This window comes from Bombus bifarius, unplaced genomic scaffold (assembly GCF_011952205.1).
Source record: "Bombus bifarius isolate JDL3187 unplaced genomic scaffold, Bbif_JDL3187 scf7180000008148, whole genome shotgun sequence".
NCBI lineage: Eukaryota > Metazoa > Arthropoda > Insecta > Hymenoptera > Apidae > Bombus > Bombus bifarius.
Window position 1 is genome coordinate 145,506 of NW_022884475.1, and position 22,303 is coordinate 167,808.

The following is a 22,303-nucleotide window of genomic DNA, read 5'->3' on the forward strand; positions in this document are numbered from 1 at the left end:
TACATTTATTTAATATCACGGATGCATAATTCGACGCGGCCCTTTCGATGATACGAAGCTACAGAGGCACACAATACCATCGGTAACTATAGTAAAATATATCTTGCTCGTTTTTTTCCTCTCGCGTGCTTTTCCCGTCCTTTTTCACGCGGTTCTGCGTTTTCCCTTCTATTTTTTATTTTTGTTCCATTCTGTTTCGATTTTTTTTCGTATTTTTTTTTTTTTTTTTTTTTTGTTTGATTTCGTTCGTTTTCTGTTTCAGCAGATCGAGACCGAGCGACAGTTGTGACAACAGCGGCGCGAGATGCGAGTCGGTACACCTTGCGTGGATGTTTGCGCGCGGACCGATGCCGTCCTGACAGCTCAGATAACGGGCGTGACATTTTGAAAAATTGAGGCCAACGATGCGAACAACGTCAACGAAATGCATCCTCGTCGTCCGTTTTCCTTCTCCCCCTTTTTTTCCACCGCTGCACCACCACGAGCGTTGGCTCCGCGAAAAAAGCAGGAAAAAATGCAACAAAACAGAACAACAAAAAAAGAGAGCCAACGTGAAACAACGTACACCGGTTCACCATTAACACGCTCGATATATCCAATTTTGAATTACGAGCGAATATTCGAAAACGCGCGACACCTTTTTCCGAGCAGACGACGCGCCTCTATAAGGCCTTCACTTCGTTGAATGAACTTTATGATGAAATATCGTAGTGGCGGTTCGGTGTCGCTCTTTCAAGGATGGTTAGAAATCAGATCTGGAAACGAATATAGCCATAAATGTCTAATACGCTACTTTTCTTCGCACCTCAACATTTTTACGACAATTGTTCTCGACGATGCATTTTATATGGTTTTATCGAAGCATTAGAGCGAAGTAATCGAAATATCTATGTTTGTTTTCGTATGCAGCGTCAAAAGACATAAGCATTTTGAAAACATCGAACGTAAGCGTGTGTGTAAATTTTATTATCGAACAACATTCTGTTGTATTAATAAGAATTCATGTGCGGCCGTATATACGCGAAAATCGAAAGAAAAGAAAATCGAAACTAAATGACCAGAACAGGGACAGCGCTGTCTGGAAGAAGGAATCCATAATGGCAGGTCGACGTTGAGCTGGTCCGAGCATCGATGGGCCTCATACACGTCCTCGACTAGCAAGGAATACATCCGAGATATTTAAAAAGGCCACTATCCGTTATCTCGATCGGAGAACGCGAAGGGTCGTTTGAAATATTTCTTCCTCCGGTGTTTCGAAGGTCTGCCATTCGAATGGCTGCCGGCCAGCACACGAGAAAACAAAGGCGCACCAGCAACGTGTCCTCGTGTCTCGTTTCTTTTTTAATTATCACCCTTCCCTGGCTTCACACGCGTTTTGCTTTACGAGCTGTTCATACTGAATTTTCCATAAGTCTCGTAAGTTATGAATTTCGTAGGGAGTAATAACAATAACTCTGCGCAGCCAGGATGTTTCTTTCTACAGCGATGTAAAAAAACTAATTTACTCTCAGTTCGTAGAAGGGGAAGTAATTTTCAAACTTTTTTTCAATTATCAGATATGCAAGTTACAATCCAGTTACAAGCTGAGTTTACGGAAGCTTCGTAGCAACGTCCGGTTTGATTTTTCCAGCAGTTTGTTTTCCCCTCCCTTAATTTCCACCGACGATTAAACGTTTCCCGTATATAAGGCGACGATCTTTTCCATCGTCATTCTTCAAAAGGAACGCGCCGGGTGGCCAGTAGCGATCGTCAGATAAAACAGAACGATTAGCCTTTGAATGAGTCGAGCGTACGGAACGAAATAAAGAAACACCAACGATAAAGAAAGAAAACGTCTATCGGTAAGGAAATTGTCATTCATGGCTAGTGGAAAAATCTATATCGCTGTGAACGATATATATATAACACGAATGTACTCACCAGCGAATCGACCTCCGGATCTGCGATGTAGTAAGGTTTTTCTTGTCTGATCTGTAACACACAAGCAGACACGTAAGAATCTTTAACAATTAGGTTCGGTGGTAATTGCTATATTAAAACTATAGAGACGATCGTATCTCGCCCAGTTATATATGCGCACACGCGCGTTCCTTTATCTTGTACGTCCTGGTTCTCCTTCTCTTAGATCGATCCTTCGTTCCATATCCCCTTTTTACCATCATTTTATTCTATTCCCGTGCACCTCGTGGCTGGCCATGGGATTCACTGTTCCAGCCTAGTGTCTCTCTCCAAGTGATTTCCTCCGCGTGCTTTCTCTTAATTGGACCCCTACGGTTCAATTCGTACGTATAGAAACGGAAACGCGTCGGTGAACGCGATGGAATTCTCTGAAGCGCGCAAGAGAACAGTTCCGACCATTGGGGATGCGTAAAAGAGGGGAAACGGTGAAAAACGAGAGAGGAACGAGACGAGGAGATTCTCAAGCATTTTCATGGCGCCGCATAGTGCCGATCAGAATGGAAACAGAATGCACGGGGGAGAGAGCTCGATGCCCGAGAGCGCTCGATGCTCGGGGCCCGCTCTTAATTGGACCCACGGTGTTCTTACTGAAAGGAAGCGAGCCGGGATCCAAGGGAAAAAAGAAGGAACAAGACGAACGACAAATCTTGATGGAAGTACCGGTTAATCTCGTGGAATCCACCGACGGACCGCAGCAGATTATGCTCTCTCGACACCGAACCGCGCCATCTGATTAGATCGCTCGTCCCCGACTCTCGGATGAATATCGTTAACATTCTTCCCGCGCCGCCACGGTCCTCGATATTGTTTCTCTGATCGGTATATCGAAATAGGATACCCAATGAAGTTTCGTAATCAGTTCCCGCGGTTTTCTATGGGAGAAAGGAATTAAGAGGGTCGAAAATTGCTCCATGACGTGGAAGAACATTAAGTTTTCTCAATTTTCTTTGATATAGGTTCGACGTTTAACCTTCGTCCATTTCTTGTTTCAATTTAACGTTGCTTCGTTAATGACGCGTGATGCGGACGAACTTATTGCTCGAATGTATAAATTTGATAACAAAATTTGATTGGATTTTCGTCATATCGACTTTTTCTCGTCGCCAATTTGACATCGAAGGACAAATCAATTTGGAACTATACATGATGGATGAAGAAAGCGGCTATTAGAAATGCTTGAAGAATTTTAGTAATCGCATTAAAGCGTAATGAACAGGTATAGTTTCCCAAAGCGCCACACATAATTCTTAAATTCCCCATCGAAATTCATCTCTCTGTGTTTCCTATGGCATAACAATTTATAAAATCGTGTCTTCGGCGAATAAAAAATTTCCCCCGAATAATTCAGATATACAGAGTCGAGCGACCGAAAAGGGGAATCCAGATGAAAAAAACGGGTCGAACGTTAAAATCGAATTACCGGTCGACGACGGAGATCGACGTACGAAACGCAATCGCGAGAATTCTGGGAACGGGTTCGAGAAGCGTATTCATGAGTCTGAATTCTGAATGGGAGTTCCTCTCGCATTGGGTGTATGGATAATGAAGGCGTCTCGTACGCTTCACAAAAATACTGTCAACTGTTCGTAGTGGGGAAACTAGTTCTTGCAAGGTCCTGTCACTGTAGTTTTTCGGCGATCCCCAAGCGGCAAACTAAACGCCCGTTCAGGTAGCCACGACGATTACAAATTGTAAGCAGTTTCGTCTCTTGTCTCTCTTTCTCTTTCCCATCCTTTCGAATTTCGTTCCTTATCATCAACTATTCGACCACTGGTCACGAATAAACGTATAATTTATCGTTCTACCGTAGAATTTTACGTAGAACATGTAAGAAATAGAGATAGTATTGAGGTTAATCGTTTCGGTGTAAAGATAAAGTAAAATCTACATGAAAGTTTGCGCCTTCTATCGTGAATGATTGAGACGACTGTATCACGGCGATTAGAGGTAGAGGGGCTGCGAGTGACAGCTAATTGAGCCCATGCATACATATGTATAAAGCAATACGAAAGCTATTAATGTGACGTTGTTTGCCGTTAAATATCTGAGATCGTCCATATTTATCGCACGCCAACTCGTGAATGAAACGAAGACACATCCGACTTCGACGAAGGCGGCGTTGAGGTAAACTTTCTCTAACCACGTGGAAATTTCGACGGCGAAGCAAAATATTACCGTTAAAAACATGAACGAAGTATATCTGAACACCTTCGTTTTTCTTTTCTTCGCTGTAGACAACAGGGGAAGCTGTTGACGGACAGCCTGCTAGTGAAAAATAATAAATATAGAGTACGTCAGAGAAATTCCGCGGGACCTATACAACATCTCCATCGACCACGAGATAAAAATATGTATTGCGCGATAATATTTAGAAAATGTTCTCGCTCCGGCACGTCTATTTAGGACTAGCTGGTATGCACGTAGCCATTCGTGGTGTACGACGATCCCGTCGAGAGATATACGAAGCAGCTGCTCATCCGTCTGCCTGTTACTTCTGTTTCCTTGGCCATCGCTTTAGAGCCACCAAAAACGTACCTTCCTTGTATCCTAAATTTCCATCTTCGACCATGAAACGCAAATGACAGGAATTTGGGACGATTTGTCAAGCCATTTGTATGAATTTGTCGGTATTCTACTAAAATCGACGAGAAATTTAAATAAAAGGGCTGTTTCGGAAAAATAGTGTTTGTGCTCCGAAACCGGTAGACTTTAACTGTCTTAGCACGATAAAACAAATTGCACTCTAGGTAAATTTTACGAGACCTTTGTACCTTGCCTGAAATGTCTGGTGGAAATAGCAAGCGTAGCACGTTCCAAAGTGGCTAGGCAAAAGGCACGTTGCCGCAATAAAGCAATAGACAAAAGCCTGTCGAACCTGACTGGACGAGAAGATATATATTCGTCCCTTTTCACGTAACGTAAACCTAAACTTCAATGCTTGTTAACTTCTCCCGGAGGCCTTGATTCTGATGGTCATCCTTCCTAGTTTTACTTGGCGATCGTAAAGAAATTTAAAATAATTGTCCAACTTATTATTTGAACGAGTGCCGATTCGAAATGGAATTGGAGTTACCCTGACGAACACGACACAGGAGACTGTAAAAGGAAATTATTTTATATTTAAGAAATTATGATTATTTAATTGCCATTATAGAAGATAAAATACTCTTCTAAATTTATTAAAGTGTCCTATAGAATTATCTACTATTGTAAAATCGGAAAACAAAGATATAAATTTTTTCTTCGATTGCTTACAATTTATTAATATTAAATTGAATATACAAATATAAATTGGACAGAAAGGATGTTTGTTTAACGGAAACTAAATGCAATACTCGTATCTATATCAAATAACTTTACAGTTATTTGGCCACTCTCGTCACAACGAATCTAACACACACTCTCTCTCTCTCTCTCTCTAGCAACTCGATCAATTCTCTCGACTCTACTCTTCGGTGTCTCGATTAATTCTAACGACTCTACTCTTCGACGACTCGATTAGCTCTGACTCTCGCGACACACACACTTTTCGACTCGCACATTCTGATCTTTCGGTTGTCCCACCTTGAAACACGAAACCGTCCTTCTGATCTAACGTTGTCTATTGTTTTTCTCATACCTATGTAAGAACTAGGTGACTTTAGTCACATAGGCGCTCTTAAATGTAAACGAACCACAGAAGGACGACGTACACGATTTTTTTTTTTTAATTTCAACCGACTTCTACTTTAAATTACTTTATGATATTACACTATTTAAATTGATCATTGTAAAATTCCACTTCCTTGATCGAAGTAGTTATAAAATTATGTGTGTATTTAAAATAGACCATAGGATAATCGATTGGTCTTCGAACGAAAAGATAACAATTGAGCGATTAGTAAAGATAACAGAGGGGAGCCAGGTGAGTGCAAAACATATGTAGTAATATGTAACAGCCTTAAATACCGTTTGTGGTTGAATAACGAAGAAAATAATTCTTCCACGATAAAATGGAAGAATAATACGAAAGCCAATGAGAAGTATTGTACTAAGCAATGAGCTTGAAAAATCTTACTCCGCTTTCGCAGGTGAGGTGCGTTTGGTTAATTACCTTCGAATCGATCAGCACGCCGCGCCGTTCACAAAGCATCGATAAGCCAGGAATGGAACCTGCGATCGTTCAACGCTCTGGAATTCTGTGTAATCGCGTTTAATTGCATCGTTTTATAAGCGGCCAATAAAGCGAGCAATAAAGTGCGAGTCTATTAAATTTTTCCATTCCACAAAATGAGAGAGAGACAGAAGGATTCGTAAAATCGTATGATTACTGTTGAACAAACGAACCGACCTTCGCATGGAAAGACCGGTAGCGTAGATAACTCGATGATGCATCATCGATCTTTGGAAGCGACGATCACGCCTCTGGCTGCGCGACAAAAGAGATGTCGCGGATGCCGTTATCGCGATTATGATAATCCGGCTTTGCGCTTGTTTACACTACCCCTCGTGCTCGGGGCAGAGGGAATGAAGCGTCCTCGAATGCTACACGTCATCGATGCGGTTATCGAGACGCCGATCGTTAAAAATTATACGCGTAAACAATTCGTTGATTCGTTCCTAATTGACTTAAGTCTGGTAAACCCTTCGAAAATTCTTTAATCATACAGATTGCATGATTCTATGTAAATGCCTATAAATGCTTCCACCAGAGGAAAAGAAAAGAGGCAAATACATAAATTCCTGGGGAACGGTGTCCGCACCTTCGGGACGGTAAAGCAAGTAGCGTGCACGGCGGACGTGCCTGTTTTGTGGTCGCATTAGTCAAGCCGTCTAAATGCGGGGGCTAACGTTTTACAAGGGTTTAATGTCCCCGGAGGTGAAATCTAATTGCAACGATAAATCACAACGGATCCTTATGCGGCACTTTTCCGTACGTCTCCTTTCTATACCGTTACTGCCTTTACGAATTGGGTCAATGCAGTGACTGACGTTGTACTGACGTTGCAGATCACCACAGTTCGAGTGTCTGAAAGAGTAATGACGTATGCGTTCCAGGTAGTGTGACTACCTCGTGACGTGGTTTAAACTTTAAGTCGTTGCCGCAGGCCACGCGAATAAATCCCCTTTTCGGTGCTAAGGCGAAGAATTTCGTCGAACGAGTTTTTCGGTCGCGCAATAAAAGAGCGTCGATGCTCCCTTGGACGCGCGATTAATTTGGGCGCGGCGAAGCGCAACACGTCGCAACGGGACGCCGACGAAAGCGAAATTTTCACAGCGGAGCGCCCACGGTGGGCACGAAAACTGGGACAGCCGATCCATCTGGTAAAAAAGGGCACAACAATGCGCGTAACGTGGCGCAGCGGGACGCTCCTGCGGTGCGCGCTGCTACGTCGCAGGCAGCTACCAGCCTGGGCTGAACGCGGAGAGGCCAAAACCGAATAGCTCGGAGGCAACGCGAGCGCAAAAAGGGAGCGCGCGGACCACGGGGAACTGGGTTGCGTGTGGAATGTATCGGGGCCCCATAGGGCACGCACGATGCGTGGACCGCACGGGATAATGCCAGGCCCCATTGAATAGATCAATTTACAATGGCAGAAAATGAGCAGCGCTCTCTCCAGCGGCTGCGGAGCACCCCTTCTCTCTGCCCCCTCCAACGTGCTGTGCTCTCGCCACGGTTCGTCGCTTCTCACGACTTGGCGGCGGCGGTGGTCGTGCCGCAACTGAGACTGCGCATGCGCCGACCGCCACCGCCGAGCTACGACGCATGCGCCCGCTCCTGTGCCGCGCACGCAACGAAAACGAAACGCGGACGAATAATCCCGTGTACGCGAGGCGCGCGCGGCCCTTTTGTCACGCGCACCGGCCCTACTATATCTCTCTCCATCCAAGTATCGACGGAGTGTAAAAGGGCTCGAACGACACGCCTCGAAAACCACCGCAAGAGGATTGTCACCTGCTTATCTTTTCACGTGTACCGCCGATGTGCGTGTACATAATCTCACCTCCCTGACCCCTCCACCTCTGACATTATAAAACGACCTGCCTAGACATCGGCGACGACAGATCGATGGCAAGTAAAGAACGAATGGGCGAGGCGGCGCGGATTTCGCTATAATCGCCGGTGTAATCTTCCCGTCGACGACCATAGACTAGCGAAATGAATTTAACTCTCAGTATCGTGCTTACGAGCAACCAAGAAGAAACGAGAAGATGAATGTACAAAAACTTTCATAACGACCGTGTTGACTCGATATCAAAATTCATTATCTGTACTGGGAAGAAATGGGGGAACACGATCGCGACAACAGGGTAACCGGCTGTCCCCCTCGACAATTTGTTTATCCGCTCTGTGGGGACCGCGGCGTAATCTCTGAATTAGCGAGACACGTCCCATGGGCGAGGGCATACACTGTGACACCACTTCCTCGTTTCGAAAGTTTTTCACGGCGTCGCGCAATCTTCTTCATCTTCTCGAGAAGATAGTGACAGAGGCGCGCGAGGTATAACGACGTCTTTTCGCGACGTTGCGCGCTTCCAACGGACAGAAAGGGAAATTAATTGCGTCGATAGCACGGTTGAAATACGAGGTCCCTGCGTGAAAGAGCGTCAACGAGAAAAAGAGATACGTTTGCACGGCGTGGATCGCCGCGGATAGGAAGGCAAACGAGCAAAAGGCGGCGCGCAATTTACTACACGCGGCACAACGACGATTCGCAATACGCGACCGCGTTGAGAGAAACGCGACGGAGCCTTCGGCTATCCTTCTTTCAACATTTTTTTCCTTTTCTCTGTTCCGCTCCCGCTCCGTCCCTCGACCAACCGCGTAATACTATGCACCTTATTAAGATGCAAATGTCATGTCAATTTCGCAATCCTAACGGACTTCTTCGAGAATAGTACGCGCTGTTGTGTCGCTCGGTATAATGTCGACATGCCGCGGATAAATAATAGAACGGGTGAACGATTTAACGAGAATACTAGGCGATCGAGGATAAAGAAGAATCGCAGGCATTCATAAACTCGGTCTTCAAAAAAAAAAAAAGCGCGTAGTTTGTTTTCAAATTACATACACGACGCCGAAACAATGACGCAGCATGGAATTAACGCGAAGAACCAGGCTCACTCCTTATCCTACCTTGCGGCCAGGTTTAACTCTTATCGTTATCTGTGCGTATCCGTAGCTCGAGTCCGTTGCTACCGTGTTACCGACGCTCTATATTTGAACGTTACGACCTATCAGCTGATTTTTCCATCTGTGACGCGCTCAATGAAATCGCACGTAACCCTTCGTACGCTCTCGAACGTTTAAAGCCATCGAGAACCGCGCTCGCACGGCGCTCGTCTGGAATAATTAGCCAACCGTGCCAGGCAAGAGAAACCGAGGAACGTCTCGTCGAAGGCAGAAGTGCAATTTTATGCAAAGATAACCCACGAACAACGTGGCTATCTAGCTCTACGATATACATAGGCGTCGATATCCCTCAATCTAAATGTGCTGCATTCGTTTGCATCGACTAAACGCGCAAAGAACCACCAAGGCAACATTTTTATCGTTCGTACTGTCGGCTCGACTTAATCGCCTCCGCTTTGTTTTGCACCAGCGAACTATCCATGACTATTCCGTGTCTTTGCGAAACCGTTCTATCATTACCTATGAGAAACACTATCTTTTCCGTTTCTTTGCTACGAATCTTCGTTTTTCTAAGCACGGAAAATCGATAATTTATTCGGGACGACAAATCCATCGACATCCCAGAACGTATACCATCCAGATACAATTACGGATGTGTACGGCTGAACGTGCTTGAAGACCGATCTACGAACACCTTTCTCGTCGGCCTGGGCTAAGGAACGTAGATGGCGAAACGGTGTGTTTTTAAAAGGCCGAAATGATTTCGCGTATAGGTTCTCCGGTTACCTACGCGTGTGTCCTTGACAGGACTCGCCTCAGGTGAGTTACCAGAGTGAGAAACGTCGACGAAGACAGAAATACCCAAGGGAGAAAAACTAGGAACGAAGAGTGAGAAAGCAGGAGGAAAGGAGCATGCCGCGCGAACAACAACGTGAATACGAGTCTTCTTCCGGTTGGTTGGCCGCGGCCAACCACGAAGAACGCGGTTCTGAACGATCCTTCGCTCGATACTCGTCGTCGACTGGCTCGCTGGAATTCCTAAAAATAAGTCCCAACGATGAGAGCCAGCGCTGTTTTGGACCCTAAACATCCCACGGGTTACATCCATGGCCGCGCAACGCTATTTCGTTGTCGGAGAGGAAAGGACGTGTCGAGAGAGTCGTGACTCATTTAGAGCGGCTTCAAATCTTCCTCCCTTTCTTTTTCTTTCTCTTTTCAGAGACCTAGGAGAGGTTACATTTGAACATTCTCTCACGAAGCATCTGAGCGACGACGATGTTGTTGGGTAGGATTGAGGAAGCCAGGGGAGTGGACCGCTGTTTCTAGTTTTCGAATTACGAAGGACGAGAGTATTTCGGAGTCCCGTGAAATTCGTCTATACTGACTTTAATTCTTTATGTTGTCGAACTAAGTCCAACTATTCTTGAGAAGCTTTAATTTAAAGGAAAACGATTATTCGATTTTCTACTGTTTTTGTACTCGGAACCAAACTGATTTATATTACGTTTTATAAAGTTACCTATTATAAGATCGAGATTTGTAATTAATAAACGAACTTCAATATCGTAATTCTGTTATATAAAATAGAAATTTGAAATAAAATAGAAATTTAAAATAAAATAAATAAAATAGAGATAGATAGAAGGATAGAACCTTTAAAATAGAAATATACTTCCCCACGCTATCAATACGATGTCGGTCGGATATTCAAAATATAAATTGGAGACACGTACCTGTTTAGAGAAGACAGCGATGTCCTCGTTGAAGCTTTCTGACGAGCATACGTCACCGCCCGCGACGCCGGGTTCACGCGGCGTACACGTCGCCAGCTCGCACTTCTCGAAAATCAACGCAAGAAGCGGGAACAAGGGGTGTCTGTAACACAGCAAGAGAAAGCCACGGTGAGATAAATGCCTGCAACCTACCAATTCAACCAGAACTCAAGCAAATGTATTTCATGAGAGGATTTCGAAGTATTAATTAACTCCATGACTGTCGACAAACTCGTTTCATTTCTCGAGCGACTTTTTTTTTCTTTTGAATACTCCTGCTTGACTTTTCATTTGGTCGACTTTCTTTTGGTAAAAGGAAGGAACACGGAGATGGACATGTATTTAACGTCTAATAAATTTATCCGTAGAACGGAAAACGATATCTTTGATTAAAACGCGATTAAATACTATCGAAGATGCAGATAAGAGCCGCGAAAACAACGACGAAATGGTGAAAGCGGCGCTTATTGAATGCGTCACTAGATAAAAACGAAAAATGTGTTGTCCTCGGTGGCAAAAATAGCTATAACTTCTGGAATACAAGTATTTCGTTGTGTAATAAAATAATAGAGATTAGAGTGTTTTTTCTGTTTATCTAAATTATTTACTTGCGATATCAGCGTAATAAACTGTACGTAAGCGTAATACACTAGCGATTAACACTACGCGGGTATAACTATCGACGACTAAGGTGAAAAATTTGTAACAAAGGAAGTAAAAGTATATGAAAAAATACTTTATTTACATACTTTATAAAAACATCGCGAATATGCACGAAGAATTTCAAATCTTAAAATTAAAATAAAATTAAAATAAAATTAAAATAAAATTAAAAATAAAATTAAAAAGTAATATAATAATAAAGAGAAACATTTTACCTGCCACAGATATATCGTTTCTTCTTTCTCTTTTCTTTTTTTTTTTTAATAAGTTGTCTCATATTGACTTGGCAACTAAGTGATTCCGGATTTTGTCATTAGGTGGCAATATTTACATTTGCAGAAACTACAAACGACTAAAATTGATCGCCCTGTATCAATATTTTTAATTTCATTACATAGAAGTTCCCGATTATAGAACGACTCGATTCGCAGGCCAATCAACGTTCACCAAAAAATAACAATCGTTCGTTCGTGTTAAAGTCGTAAGGTGAATCCTTTCGCTGTCCGACGGCCAGCGTTCTTACGAGCGTTGTCCGATAAGTCCATCGACGTTTACACGTAGCTCGTGGCCGATTCACGTGGTTTTTCGCCAGGGGCGACGATATTTTTCTTCTCCCGGCGACGCTTTTCTAATTGAGTGATTGCTCCGCGAGCAAACGAATGTCGTCGTCGCGCTCGTTGAAAGAAACCGAAGAAAAGAGAAAAGAGAATGGAAGAACGCGTCAATTAACGAAGGTGTTCGATCGACGTGTTGCCATAAAGTCTCGCCTTAGGTTTTCTATTTCGCGCCTTAATTATCCCGTTTCTTGTATCGACGCGATCGTGAACATCCGCCGCAAGTTGTACTTGCACTAAACGCTTTTATTTCGAATCAAGGGGCGAAAAGAATATTTCCATGGTGTTCTCAAGCGTGTTGCGTACCGAGCGCGGTTAACCGCGGCATTAGGAGGATCACCGGATAAGATAAGATTAGTCGATGCTGGTGCAACCACACGTTGCAACCGGGAAGGGACCGAGCTCTTGATTTAAAGTGCGCGCAACACGAGTGTATCTGTATAAAAAAAAAGAGAAGGAAAAAAATAGAAACAGATATACCCGTGACGATTTACAGCCTTTCGGCTTATGATTTACAACGTATATGTAAATAGTTGATTGCAAGATCGAGCTTAAGGCAAGAAAGGCTTATTAGTATTTTTAAACGTAGTGCGTAATAAATGAATAAAGCGGAGGAAAAGGAAATGACCGCTGAGTTAGTCTAAGGATAATGCTACCTCGTTTGCTAAGTTATTGATGTGTGCGCTCGTAAATTATTTATTTTTTTATTATTTTCTGTTCTTCTTTAATTACTTACAATTCTTTCTGATTTGAAAAGACGGCGAGTTTCCTCGCGTCGTGTATATATCTTTCTTAATCAGGTATATAGCTATCAAAAACTATACAAGTATATACGATATTATTTTCTAGATTATATGAATGGTTATTGTTCGATATCCTACCAGCAAGTAGAATTTCACAGAAGGCACGATACGGGCCCGCATTTCTTCCGAAAACCCTGACAACGTGCAGCAGCCTTAATCGCTCAATTATCGTGCTCTAATCGCCAAACAATTCCCAGCGGGAAACGAACAATTTCTCGGTGGTGCGGTCACAGGCAAAGGATAGCGAAGAGAAAAGAAAAAAGAGGAAGAGAAAAGGGAAAAGCACGAAAACGACCTTCTTCTCTTTCTTACCACCTTTCTTACCAACGAAAGAGAGATGAACGAATTTTTACGCGGCCTCGGGAGGTCTCGAGACGAATCGTCGACGAAACGGCTACACGGTGGAACCAAGATACGTGGTAGCACTATGGGCAGAGGCATTGTGTACGCATGGTAGCGGGTCGCGTCTCGCGGCGTGGCAGACATAAAACGAATCGGAACGAATTTCGACAAATTGACGCGGAGCCGCCGCGAGCAACGACTCTGCGAGCCGAGCCGAGCCGAGCTGAACCGTCTAGCCGACAAAAAAAAACGAGCTTCCCTCGTGCCCTCTTTCGTTCTCTTTTCTTCCGTCCACCACGAAGCCCTCCGTGTATTTTCAAACCCCGGTCCCATCCTGTTTTTAATTCCAAACCGGAGAAAAAACAGAGAAAAACCCCTCCATTTTCTCTCCATTTGTCGACTCGTTCTGCGTTTTCTATCGTATCCCGAAAGGGATTTCTATTTTCACCTATTAGCCTAACCGCAACGGATACCAACAAAACGGCCGAACGAACACTGGTAAATCGCAGAAGGAAAAGCAAAGTTAAAAGTTGGCTTGTCTCGGCCGTGCTTAATTATTGCGTAACATGTATCAACGAACCATTACCGTCACTCGTGAAACAGTGGAATTAAACTATGTGCGTGTTTATTGACGCCGAGGGAAAAGAGTGGCGTTCTTTTCGTCTCTGGAAGATTGTATCGATTTAATTAGTGCCGTGTGGTTGAAGAAGCTCACTCGGTTTTGCGATATTATGGATAGAACGATTATCGTGGTATTCGCGATTTATGATATCGTACATGCATAAGTATATGCATAAATACGTGGCTGTCGAACTTCCTAGGACCAGTCGTTTCCGTAATTGGAAGTTTGATCGTTGTACGATCGCAGAAGGGTGGGTATTATGAATTTTAATGAACCGTGAAGCAGGTCTACTTACAACGTGCTAATTAAAAGCGTAATTCTTAATACAAGACCGTGCCCGCACTGTGCGTAATTGCTCAATAAACGTCTACTTCTGAATGCGTATTGGGAAAAAAATATCGGGTTTCCACCTGTTATAAACGTACAACCTAACAAACACCGAAGCAGCGCAAAAAGGACCAACATAAACGATCACTTTCACCACATATATGGCCTGATCGTCACAGGTTCAATCTCGCCGCACCGATCAACCACAAATACCTAACAATAAAACCTACTCCTACTTTTATCCGATCGAACAACGAGCCGTTTAACGGACAACAACCTTGGAACATCCGCGAACAATTACGCTTATACTCCAAAGCATAAAGATAACAAAGTAAAGGTACTAACCACTGTAACATGAAAAAAAAGGAATTATAAAAGTAGCGTCCTCTTTTTTGTACGGGGGAAAATTAAAAGCGGTTTCAGCAGGTTCTAAAAAGGGGCGTGCGGTTTGTCTTTCGTGCAATCAGGAAAACCGCCGCTATGAATGGAGGTGCACGCTTCTTAAGCGGTCGCGGTGCAGCAAAGTGCAACGTCGATGACAAATGACGGGTCGGAACGAGGTGTCAGAATGACGGAACCGCAGAACGTAATGATATGATTGTCCGTTGAACGCGGAGGATATTTGCGGTTTTGTGGTTTCCGCCCTCGATTCCTAGTCCCCGCCGAACCCCCTTTTGCCCTTGCCGACCCAGCCCTTTTTTATATGCGGCCATCGGCAATTTCACGCTGTGATTCGGCCGGTTACGATACACACTATTCGGTGGTACAGCGATTCCGGGATTCGTCAACATCGTGCTTTTTACGCCCATGTTTTTCTGTGGAACGTCTGTAACAGTGGTTAAGGCAGCATGATTATTATTAAGCGTGGCGAATCGCGGTATTAATTGGGCGTAAAAGGTGAATCCATGGAGAGGATCACGGAGATTTTCTGTGGCAAATTAAAAGTTTCTTCGTTTGATGTTACATTCATTTCGAATTATTTTCAGTTCGTATGGTTTCAGCGAATGATATTGGATAATTGGATGATAGTTTTATCTAGCTACGAAGGAATTAAACTTGGAAAAGAATTGTTATTTGGTTATTCGGTGTTTTCCAGTATATAAAACTGGACAATAGAATGGCGGATTGAAAATATCCGAGTACAGAAAAAATTTTTTTAGAAGAAGATTACATGTAAACGTATTAATTTGTAATTAGAGAGGGTTGAGAATTCTATCATTCCGATATTCCAAACACTAGCTGGCCTTAAAGTTTTAGACGCGTGCAACGCGTGAGAAAACTGAATAGGAATATACGTATCCTAATGGTTTAGCATTCCTACGCGTCGAGGAAAGTTTATCAACACGTATTAATCAACATCAACGGCGAATTGAAATATCGAAATGCAACCCTCGCAACACGACAAAGCGAAGCGGCGGCAAACCGTCGCCGGTGAAAGTGAACTCTGCTTCGCATATCTGCTCTTGTACGCTGATTTTATCGCAGCTTAAATAAAAACAACGGAAATGCGCGTTGCCGATAATAAGAGATAAAGGTGGCGGGTTGAAAATCAATCGCGATATTATATTTCCCGAAAACCGCGATCTTATTCAATGTGGTTCATCGAAATGTCCACAGGTGGTTTTTGCAGCTGTTTCCTTGCTCCCTCAAAAGAAACTGCTATCAAGCGTCGAACATTTTCTAATGAAACACTATCGCTTGTCGATATTAAAATCGAATTTAAAATCGATTTTAATGTAGCGAGAAACTAATGGTCCACATTTTTGTCTTTTCTATTCCTCTTAACTCTCCTGTGCCTCTCCGTTCACTACTTTTCACTACTGGTATCTGATATCAAACTGACGGACTTCTATGTAACCAAATAAATGTAATAATTGCTAATAACCAGGTAAATAAATAAACCTGGATTTTTCCGAACACGAAAAGTGTTTTAACCGTTTGCCAAGGGAAAAAAGCCAGACACGTACGCTAGACGCCGAAATAAAACCTCGGGATCCTGTTTTACCGGGTGGCTGTCTAACTGCAACGCGTGTGATGTAATCATAGAGCCGACGCGCACCGATCAATTCCATTAAACAGTGCATTAATATTCATTAGCCGCTCATCTGCTGAAACGTCACTCTAATGCACTAATTATCGTCAATCAGAAAAATGGAATATTAAACAGGACCACAGTCCCGTGCTTCAGCGTACGAAATCACGAAGCACTTTGAGCGAACATGGGACGGACAAACGCCAAACGTGTGTTCCGCGGTGTGCTGCCGAAGAGAGAGAACGAGAGATTTGCGTAAGACGTCTAATCCATAAATGACTCGGCCAATCATGCTCCTTGCATAAGGATCCGAGCCCAGCCGTGATTGGCAGATTCGCTTGTGCGTTACGTCTGCCTGCCAGACTTACGTAAAACTCTTTCGTGCGATCGCCGTGCAGCCGTAAAACCATAGCAAAAATCAACGCTCGTTTCGAATAAATTTTTTGCATTTCCCCCTTCTTATTCGCTGTTGATCCGTTCATGATAACATCTTCAACGAATAGAATTTTTGATAGAAATTTGATAGAAATTTCGTCGATCGGAGATTAACAAAGGGAGAGTAGTTTGTTAATTTGGCACTATCAGGTGATCGCTTGTTTGAGTGCAAATGAGTAAAAAACAATTCATGTGCATAGTTGGAAATTACATGATTGGCGTTCAAGTTCGGATAAGTAGATTCGATCGGCAAAGTGCATTTAATTGGGCATTAATAATTTATTTTAATAAGTGGAGACAAGGTGTTAGATTTACTATCTACTGTAACGTATTAGATTTCTAATATCCTGTCAGAGAACGTACGTTAACGCGCCGTGGATTAGATGTTTTATCGTTAACCATGGCCGGTAATTTGCGTGACGTATTCTCGCGTTAATCTCGAAAGGGTTAACCAATTGCTTTCCGCGACTTTACATCCTAAATCACCACTATCCTCTGTAATCTCGCGCTGTCCATCCAAAATAGACAGACTATCAAATAAGGCAACGATCCGGTCGCTGTCTTCGCAATGTCCAAATAAATCGTCCACAATTTCCACGTCTAAACGAAGACAGAGACGAGTCGCGGTAGCGAATGAGAGCGGTATAGACAACAGCAGCAGGTCGATTTCACCTGAACGACTCAATCGGCTTGGACGAGCGTACACGATCAGTTTGTAAACACGAGTTTATCAACGAGCAAGGAAATGAACGGCTTAGAAGGGGCTAAACGCCGCTCCGTAACGGCCCTCCGAGACGGTTGCGAGAAAGCGCTGGAATCCATTCGGGATCGGCGGCCAGGGCACACGACGAGTGGACAAATTACAGGGTACACGAAATAATGAGGCTCCCGTTCTAGGATGTATACCAGAAATCGGGCCATCTCGCGGCTATAAATCACACGGAACACGACCGAGCCGCTTCGTAAAACGGCCAATTGACGAGTTTCAGAGCCTGCTGGGAGCGTGGCACGAGGCACAGTCTCGAAACGCGTTTGCTCACCATATCCACCTTCCGCCATCGTTTCCCTCAATCACCTTTCACGCGTAGATCTATGTTTTTCTCTTTTTATTAATCTTCTCATTTATTTTTTGTTGAAATACGTCGATACATTGCCAGAGTCGAAGCGCAATCCATTAAGGTTAGCTATTATTTTTCTGAGCTGCGAATCCAACGCGGTTGATACGAAAAAACGGGAAATCATTCGGTGGGAGAGTCGTAGAAAGCGTCTCTCGATACGAGCTAAAGCTAAAGTTATTTTACACTCGCTTCCCAAAGTTGATATCGAGTACCTTTCATAAATCGTATTCTGTCGTTACGCGTTCCGTTACTTTCATTTATCAACGTACTCGCTTCGACGTTTTTTATCTGCAAGATTTTAGATCGAGGGAAATCTTGAACTTTGAGATTCAGAGCAGCTTGGAATTTTACCGAGAGTATAAAAATTCACGTACGCGCATACCTTAGTAGGAATGTCGATTACTATATGCTGAATTATGTTATTACTGGAAAATGGGCTGGTGCGTATTGAAAACACGCGACTAGAATTTTAGGCCACGCCGCTTTGCCACGCGAACTATTAAACGCGTATAATGCGAAAGAAATGCAGGATCGTAAGATAATTTCGCTCACGGTAAGAAGTAATATCGAAGAGAAAAGCGGACAGCATGGCGAAAGATCGAAAGTTGGACCTCGTTTCGCGAACGAAAAAGAACGACGCTGGCGCTGGATCCTCTGAATTTGGCTGGCTGGATCATGAATCATCGGTCGGGGACTCGTGTACGTGTGCACATTCGAAATTTATTTTATTCGTGTAGTCGAAGGAGGGGAGGAAAGTTCAATGGAAGAAGAAACTTCCACGACGCGACAAGAAACCCGAACGCGTTGAATATTAAAAGTTGACACCGGCACGAAGGTTTTGTTTCTTGATAGTAACACGGTGAGAAGCACACACGACAAGGAATATGCAAAGAGAAAGAGAGGAAGGGGAAGAAGGTGTTGCAATAAAGAAATAAACACGTAACGCGTCATGAATTTTCATGTAAATCACGTGTCCATTACGATTTATCAAACCCCATTGTAACGCTGCATTCCTCCATGTCAGCCGATGTATAGCGAAATTACGAGCAGATTAATGCCGATAGGGGCGTATTAACACGAGTGCCGGCGTTAAACGGTCGCCTCTAAGTATTAACCGACCCCCTTCTGATAATGGATTTTAATTCGACCGATTTTAAACGCGCGTTTTAATTGCGCGACGCTCCAAGGTTCGTGCACGTCGATGGACTTCGAACTCTTATCGTTGCAATCGTACGCAATACCACTCTTCCCTGCTAGACGTTTTCAAATTGCCTGTAATTCTACCGGTTGATAACGAAAATCCTTATCGAACGATAATTCAAGTATTTAGGTATTTATATACTTTTAGGGGGGGGGGGGATTACAAAATCTTCTTTATTTTTTGAGAAAATGAGACTTTTGGGGGCGAGTACCAATGAATGGGCTTGCAAAATGATCGATAGATTGCAAATTTTTATGTTTATAAGAAATTTAAAGATGTAGAAAATGTACATAGACAGTACATAGATCGCAAATAATAGACGAAGATAAAAATAAAGTGTAAAATATCCGAAGTAAAGTAAACGAAACGAATTCCCACTTAGATCCTACTTTTCTATTTGTGTCCATAAAAATATCAATTTGCGTAAAAATTCACAGTCTGCTAGTAGATCATACTGTCCGAGAAGTTCTTAATTTTAATAGCAATATGTACGATATATGTGTAACTTTTCGGAAATCAAATGATTACTCTAAATGGAAATTAATTTGATTAATTTAACTATTGTCGACAAATTTCTTCCTTTTTAAATACTTATAAACGCGTCTATGTGTTAGTACTTAACGTTAGTACTGAACTTAACGATTTGTACATGTTACAGCATAATTGTTTGGTTTCTACATGTTCACCGTTCTTCTTTCATTACACTCTTATACTTATGTATCTTATACTTGTCCAAGTAACGAAGATTATTATATCATGTAAGCATCTTTTTCATATTACTTACGCATATTATTGCATCTAGCCATACGTGTAACAGAACTATACGTATCATTCAAACACACCGTCACGTGTATTATCCTTGAACGTTATACGTAATTCGTTAACTCGCCTGTTATTATACTCTATACTATATGGTTAGATTTCATCATTGCGGCCGCAATACACCTTGTCATTTATTCTTACAGTTCGTTTTATAATTCTATATCTCGCGAAAAATTAAAAAATAAAGAAGTATAAATATTCGAGACTGAGAAAAATCATTTACACTTTACACTCTTTTTACTTCATTTTATTACTACCTGCCCTATGCCTCGATAAAAGTAAATAAAAAATCAATACTTATTTGTTGTTTGCTCTCCGTATTCCATTTTATTTCAGTGAAAAATGAAAACACCGATGATATACATAAAAGAATAAGAAGTTTCGTCTACTCGTCACATGGAATTACCTTACCATGCTCTTTATATTTTACTATTCTGGATCTTATGACAGGTACAGAAAGTGGACAATAATAATGATAAAAATATTCGTCGCTTTCTGTCTGTATTTTCCACTTGTATTTCGCTACTCCATAACACTAACGAATAGAAGGATAATGAGAATAAAAATCTTCAAGCCGGGAAAAGAGATAGAAAAATGTGGAGACGAGAGAAAGAAAACAGAGAGTAAAGAGGCAAACTCACCCATAAATCGCGTCCTTGTCGCGTTTGTGGACATCGGGTACCGCAGATGCTGCAGCCGCGGCTGCCGCCGCGAGAACGTGTTGGGGTGGTTGCGGCGGAGGCGGTGGATACTGGGGATGTGCAGGTCCCATACTTCCGAGGTGTGGACTGTGATGGAGACCTGGTACACCTCGGGCGCTCCCGTGCGGATCGTACAGCCCTGCGCCACCTCCGCCACCTCCGCCCTCGAGGTAACTCCCGTGCAGCCCGCCGTCGTCATACTGAAACCACCAGAAAGCGAGAAAAAAAAATTAGTACGAATTATCGATCGTATGTATTCGCCTATACACACGTATATATGTGTGAATATCCCTATATGTATATATGTAAACGCGTAACGCAGTGCTCGTAATTAGCGCGAGACCCACACCTTGACTGCTGGCAGATGTTCGAGGCGACCGAAAAAATTACATCGGCCAAACAGTATCGACCAGAAGGAAATTTACCATCGTTCTTAACTCGAGTGAATCGTTTTACGCGTTACGAGGTTAAAACAGGCGACGCTCGGTTTCATTCAGCTCGAAAAAGTTGTTAATCGAACGTAATTACGAGACTAGTTGGTATCACGTGCTCGCGCAGTTTAAAGCAGCCTTCGCACGCTGATGCATATTGTTCTTATTGACTTCTCTAGTTTTACGAGGTTTCCTGAAACTATATCGGAATTAGATGTCGTTCGTTAGCTAGATATAGCAGTACTTCGATAACTGACCGTTTCTATCCCAATCGATTCTTAGAATTGATTTCGTGCAACGAGACTCGTATATATTTTATTTCCATTTAATAGGAAACAGAGACACAGCGCAATTAACTATTCGTGTCCAATTCAATGAATTTCTGCCGATTGAATTCATGTATCCGAACGTGAACTTCTGTTAGTTAATCATAAATGTACCCAGGCTACGTTATATATTCGCGATCGGTAGATTTTATGTGACGCTATAATATACAAATAGGAAAGAAAGAATAAGCCAAAATTTATTTTTGATAAATATTCCTTATTATCACCCGTTAGATGACTGTGACCACAGATTGGAAAATTATACATTGGAAAATTATATTTCAAGCAAATACGAAACATCAAGCACGCATGGATATTTTAGCGTATCGACTGTATGTGAACGACAAATTCTAAACAATAGAGAGGACCAATAAATTTCTATTATATAAACTACTTATTTTGATGATAACTAAAAATAAGTAGAAGTTTACTATACTCGAGATTTCCGTGTCACCTGCGATAACTGACCCGATAAAGTCTCCCCTGATAGTCAATTAAAGATGTACTACATACTCATTCCTCTATCGATGTAAGTAATTTTTACTACCGATACATCGATACCATTACACCCAAACATAATCATCCAACTATCGCAGGATCGATAGAAATCGATGATGGTACTGCAGTACGTATCATCGTGTGCAGGTCGTTTAATATACTCATGGACTGTTTCTGTTTCGTCGGAAGCGCGTACGCGAGCTTTGAAATACCACTTCGCGGAAGCGGCTACTCCTCCATTATCAGCCATCATTATTATCCCGCCTTAGCGGCTCGCGATAATCGCGATAAGTTCGCGTAGATTAAGATATCGAGACGAACGTAAGTGAACCTTCTAACGAAAAACGAGCAACATTGTTTGTTAATACGCTTTTAATTAGCAAGGGCACGAATGAACAGCAACAGCGAGACACCTTTATCTCTGGCTTATCTAAGCAACGCTCGACTTTGATACAGTTTTATGAAACTTACGATTCGACGAGTGTCAGTGACAAATAATTGAAGGATAAAGTCGAATGTCACA

General features: G+C 42.7%; 1 protein-coding gene across 1 annotated transcript in view; it reads right to left on the reverse strand.

Moving 5' to 3' along the window:
* LOC117208632 (homeobox protein homothorax-like) overlaps window positions 1-22,303 on the reverse strand; it is a 73,573-nt gene that overhangs the window by 38,202 nt on the left and 13,068 nt on the right. Inside the window, exons 2-4 of the mRNA XM_033449892.1 lie at window positions 20,466-20,725; window positions 10,807-10,948; window positions 1,921-1,971 (exon numbers count right to left, since the gene is read on the reverse strand). Of these exons, the coding sequence (XP_033305783.1) occupies window positions 1,921-1,971; window positions 10,807-10,948; window positions 20,466-20,725 (453 nt within the window). The remainder of the gene's footprint in view (window positions 1-1,920; window positions 1,972-10,806; window positions 10,949-20,465; window positions 20,726-22,303) is intronic.